The sequence below is a fragment of the Monoraphidium neglectum genome (assembly GCF_000611645.1).
Source record: "Monoraphidium neglectum strain SAG 48.87 unplaced genomic scaffold scaffold03963, whole genome shotgun sequence".
Lineage (NCBI taxonomy): Eukaryota > Viridiplantae > Chlorophyta > Chlorophyceae > Sphaeropleales > Selenastraceae > Monoraphidium > Monoraphidium neglectum.
This window is the reverse complement of record NW_014009666.1, coordinates 1-5,308: the sequence shown is the minus strand read 5'-3', so window position 1 is coordinate 5,308 and position 5,308 is coordinate 1. Positions and strand designations below refer to the sequence as shown.

General features: G+C 67.8%; 2 protein-coding genes across 2 annotated transcripts; both read left to right on the top strand.

The window, feature by feature from the left end:
• Positions 1-145: 145 nt before the first annotated feature.
• Positions 146-3,241, top strand: MNEG_13658 (pol polyprotein; the record flags this gene model as incomplete). Its single annotated transcript, XM_014037871.1, has 4 exons — positions 146-415; positions 569-780; positions 1,699-2,407; positions 2,816-3,241. The coding sequence occupies 4 exons, from the start codon at positions 146-148 to the stop codon at positions 3,239-3,241; spliced, it is 1,617 nt and encodes a 538-aa protein (XP_013893325.1).
• A 343-nt stretch (positions 3,242-3,584) lies between these two features.
• Positions 3,585-4,400, top strand: MNEG_13657 (hypothetical protein; the record flags this gene model as incomplete). The annotated part of the gene is made up of 1 exon (XM_014037870.1): positions 3,585-4,400. The coding sequence occupies one exon, from the start codon at positions 3,585-3,587 to the stop codon at positions 4,398-4,400; it is 816 nt and encodes a 271-aa protein (XP_013893324.1).
• Positions 4,401-5,308: the final 908 nt, after the last annotated feature.

Genomic DNA, 5,308 nt, shown 5'->3' with positions numbered 1-5,308 from the left:
TACGACCCTGCCTCAGGACGTCTACGCCACCACCCCTGAAGCCCTGGCTGCTGCAGTGCGCCGCTCGCCTGGGCAATGGCTGGTAGTGGCTGGGTGGGAGTGCCAGGACCTCTCGCCTGCGGGCGGTGGGGCTGGGCTACAGGGCATGCGTTCGCGCTCGTTCTTCCAGCTTGTGCGGATCCTGCGCGCTCTGCAGCTGCTCATGCCCACCTGCCCACCGGCCTTTGTGGTGGAGAACACCTCTTTCCAGCTGAACAATGGCCGACTCTTCAAGAAGCAGTATGCGCAGGTCTGCAGCATGCTGGGCCCCTCGGCCCTGCTGGACGCCGCGCGGTTTGGCAGCCGTGCCCACCGGCTGCGCAACTTCTGGACCAACATCCTGCCGTCCGAGGTGCTGCAGGCAGTGTGTGACAAGGTGAGGAGGCCTGAGGGCCTGAAGGTAGAAGACATTCTGGATCCTGGGAGGGTGGTAGCGCCGGCGGTGAGCAAGGAGCGGGCCCCTTGGTATCAGTGCAACGTGCCTGGGGAGCCTCTGTCTGCCTGGCCCACGCTTGTGGCGCGTGCTCAGTCGTACGCCTTTCGCCCTGGTAGCAAGGGCGCCGTCTTTGACACCATCTCCCAGCAGTGGTGCGAGCCCAACGCAGATGAGCGCGAACGCGCTCTGGGCTACGCAACGGGCTCCACGGCGGCACCGGGAGTCACGGAGCAGCAGCGGAGGGAGGCACTCGGACGGTGCATCGACGCCAACTGCCTCTCCTCTATCTTGGCGGTGAGCCTGGCGTGGGGAGCGGGGCAAGCCACCCGCTCTGCCGCGCAGCAGCAGCTTCCTTTGCAAACGCCCAGCACGGGGCTGGGGGGGCGCCATGCGAGCGCACCCACCAGTCCCTCACGGGTCCCAGGTCAGTGCTTGGACTGCGCGGCCTGTGGCTCAGCACGCACGGGTGGGATAGAGGCTGTGGCGCCACTGACCCCGGCGCTGCAGCCGCAGCCTGGCGATGAGTCCAGCCAGGCCGTGCCCTCTGCCCCTGGTCAGGGTAGAGGGTGCTCCCATCAGGTTCAGCAGCAGCAACTGGCTGCCCCTTCGGAAGGGGGTGCCCTGCGCGGCCTTAGCAGCTGCGCAGCCGCCGCAGCGCCCGCCTTAGCGCGCGGTGAGGGTTGTAGGCAGGGATGCCAACCTGCCGACTGCTCCAGCTCACCATCCTACAGCGCAGCCCGACTCACGCCAATGAGCGGCGCCGCTGTCGCCGATGGAGGCGGCCCGCCTGCCGCCCTGCCTCCCTGCCCTGCGGTCGTACACGCCGCCGCGGCGGTTGCTGCCGCCCTGGACGCTGCTAATGCGCCAGGCGCGTCAGGCAAGGGCAGCGATATCTGGACAGACAAGGAGGCTTTACACATGCTGCAGCACGGTGAGCACTTGCCGGGCGCCTTGCATGACGAACGCTCGCGGGTGAGGAAACGTCTCAGGTATTACCTGTGGCAAGAGGGGACTCTGCGCTTTCGGCTGCCGACTGGGGGCACTCGCATTGTGCCTCCGCCTGCTGATCGCGCGCGGTTGATCAAGGAGGCGCACGCCCGCACGGGGCACTTTGGGCATAGGCGCACGCACGCACAGCTGCTGACCTCCTTCTGGTGGTATGGCATGGCCCGGGATGTGAGGGCCGTGCTCCGCTGCTGTGACATATGTGCGCGCGCGCGCAGCAGCTTCAGCCAGCAGACCCCGCAGATGCAGGCGCTGGAGGTCATGGGGCTTTTCTACAGCTTCGGGCTTGACCTGCTGGGGCCCCTGCCGCCAACGCCCGACGGGCACCGTTGGGTGCTGGTGATCATAGAACGCCTTAGCAAGATGATCGAGCTGGTGCCGCTGCCCGACAAGACGAGTAGGTCCACGGCGCGCGCACTGCTGCAATACGTGCTTGGAAGGTACGGCGCGCCGGCCGAGGTGCTGACGGACCGGGGGTCAGAGTGGAGTGGGGAGTTTGAGGAGCTGCTGCTGCAGAGCCTTGTGGATCACAGGCTCACCTCCCCCTCGCACCCCCAAGCCAACGGCCTGACCGAGCGCGCTGTCCAGACGGTGAAGCGCGCGCTGCGGCGCATGACTGAGGAGCGGGGCTCAGCCATAGACTGGGCCGCCGAGCTGCCCTGGATTGCATTGGGATACAACTGCACCCCGCAGCAGGCCACGCGCCTGTCCCCCTACCAGGTGCTGTACGCTCGCGCCCCCACGGTACCGCCCGCAGTGCGCGAGCGCCTGCAGGAGCCTCTGGACTTTGACTGTACGACGGACCAGGCGCGGGACGCGCTCGCAGGCCAGCTGCTGGAGCGCGCTGCCCTGGCCAAGCGCTACTCGATAATGGCTGGTGAGAACTTGAGGATTGCGCAGCACCGCGACACGCTGCGGTACGCGCAGGTGAGGAGCGGTGACTATCAGCCCCGGCTGCACCGCTTTGAACCAGGGGACTTTGTGTATGTGAAGCAGCGCGTGTCGTCAACCCTGCAGATGCCTGCGCGTCCGCACATTCTGAGGGTCAAAGAGGTGGGGAAGTCAGGGGTGCTGGTGCTTGAGGGCAGCGACGGCCGCACTGCCAAGCTGCACCTTTCGCAGTGTGCGCCCTGCCACCTGCCCAACATCGACACGAGGGTGGATTACTCTCAAGCTCAGGTGGAGGATGACGTTGCATGCCGGGTGTGCGGGCGGCCTGATGACGAGGCGACCATGCTGATGTGTGATGGCTGCAATGAGGGCCTGCACATGCACTGCATTGGGCTGAAAGCAATACCAGCCGGGCGGTGGCTGTGCCCCTCTTGTGTGGCCCAGGGCCTCACGGGTGCTGATCTGGAGGACGCCGCTGGCGCGGCAAACGAGCGCGCGCGCCGCGCTGCCAAGCCTGTTGCCCCCTCACATAAGCAGGCTGCCGCTGACCTGGAGGCACGCGCCCTGCATGGGCGCCTGGTGACGAAGGTGTTCCATGTGCCCGGCTCCAAGAAGAAGCGGCAGCGCCCCTTCTGGGGGCGTCTGCACTTCCGCGGCCCCACCTTCCGCCCAAACTACTTCCAGGTTACATGGGAGGACAGTGACTGGGCAATCAACAGCCTGCCGCGGCTGCTGGCAACTGGGCACAAGCTGCAGCCGGCCAGCGCCAAGCCACCGCGCGGGGTGGTGATCCCACTCGCGCTCTCAGTCAACACCCACCGCACAGGCCCGCATGCAGCAGGGGGGGACGCAACCCTGCCTGCCGTCTGATGTCTCTCGCTCGCAGCCGGGCGGCGTGCGCTCGTGTGCGGGACGCTGCGTGCTCGCGGCCGCTGGCAGGGGGGGGATGCTCATGCCTTGTCAGCCCTCGGCCTTGCCAGCTGCCCGCGTGTACGCCAGCATGTATGCAGCAGCCATGCCGTGCCCGTTCTACTTTTTCGCTCGCTGACATCTGCCCTAACAAGCTGGCCATCTCCAATCCCTGCCCTCCTCGGGGTGCACACGCACGAGCCTGCGTCAGCTCTTGTTTAGTGGTCAGCAGTGCCGCGCCTGCGGCGCCTGCGACGCTCCCACAGTTGTTGCTCAACCCCGCAGATGCACTATGTCTGAAGCCATGGAGTTGGATTCGGCGCTCGCGGCGAACGCTGCCGCGGGCGCCGCTGTGCAAGCTGGTGCCATGGTCCCCGTCCAAGCTGACGGCGGCGGAGGCGGCGGCGCTGACAAGGAGGAGGAGGAGTTTGATGGCGGCGAGGAGTACGCAGTTCAGGCAGTACAATGCTTCAACTGCAAGCGCCTGGGCCACAGGCAGGCGGATTGCCCAATGCCGCGACGCTGCTTCCAGTGCAACCAGCCGGGCCACCGCGCCGCCCAGTGCCCCGCCGCCCGCGGCGGGGCGGGGCGCGGCAGGGACTGCGCAGCACTGCTTGGCACGGTGGTGCAGAACACAACGCAGATGCAGCACAACCTGCTGCAGACCATCGTCCAGGTGCTCACGCAAGATCACCAGGGCCTGGCGGTCGCAGGCGGCCGCATCGACGTGCACAGAGGACGCGCCGGCGGCGGCCGCCGGCGTGAGGGACGCGGCGGCGGCAACCACGGGCACGGCGGGCGCGGCAACGGCGGCCGGCCTCACAGCGAACGCGGCCGCAGTGGGGCGCATCATGGCGTTGGCGGCGGTCACGGCAGCAGCCCCGGCGGCACCCCTGGCGCCAACCTCCGTGGTAGCGGCGCCGGTCATGCCAGCGGCGCCGCCGGCGGCCCCGGCGGCGGCGCTGCCGGCGGACCCAGCGGCCGTGCCGCTGGCGGCCCCACCAACGGCGGCGGCACCGGCCCCGACGCAGACGCGAGCTTCTTCAACCCCGGCGCCTTCGCCCACGCCCTTGGCATCAACCTTGCCAGCAACCCAGGCGCCAACCACAGCGCCGGCTAGGATGGTTGGGTTTGGGGGCCTTGTGCGGCCCTGAGGACGCGGCAGCAGAGGCCGCGTGCGCAGAGAGAGAGGCGGCTGAGGCCGCGGCTTTGGAAGGGTTGTTGTAAGGCCCTGAGGGCGCGCGTCAGCAGCATGCGCGGCGCCCTGGGCAGCGCGTGTTGAGCGAGTGCGTGGATAGGGGGTTGCACTCAGGCACTGCCTCCACCACTGGGCCGGTTTCCCAGTTGTACAGTAGAATAAATGAATTGTGCCTGAGTTAAGCCGCGTGGTTTGTGGGGAGTTCCCACGCGGTGGCACCCCAAGGGCTCACGCACGCCCAGCTGGCCGCCTGGACGGCAGTACGGCCGGCGCCTTGTACACTACCATGGTTTCACTCGCACGCGCTGTCCGCCCGACCTAGCCCTGGGTCCTTTGTTTCTGCAATCCAGTCTGATGATCTCACAGTGCTGCCGGCTCACTGGCTGCTCTCCCCACGCGCTCTTTGCCCTGCGCACCTTGCTTGGGCTTTGCACAAGTCAACTTTTGCCAGGAGTTTTGTTCAGTTGTCCAGGACAGGCCGTCCCCCCGACGTACCCTTGCTCTCGCCGCACAAAGTGCACGCCAGCACCAATCCAGGTGCACAGACACGTCAGCAACAGAGCCCAGCATGCGTCACCCCGCCGGTGACCTGCTTGCCACCTGCAACCGCCGACCCAGCCGGTCCGCGGCACACGCGCACGCTGTGCAGCCCGCGCCGGGCGCCCACTGCCCAGGGGCGCCAGCCGGGCGCGACAGCGATGCCGCCACCGGCGAGACAGCGTCGGCGGCCACGGCTGCCGGCGCTCGCCGTGGCGCCGAGCTTGCCGGTGACTTCTTCGACGGGGACAAGTCTGGCGGCCTCTTCGCGCTGCCGGCCACCGACCCTGCTG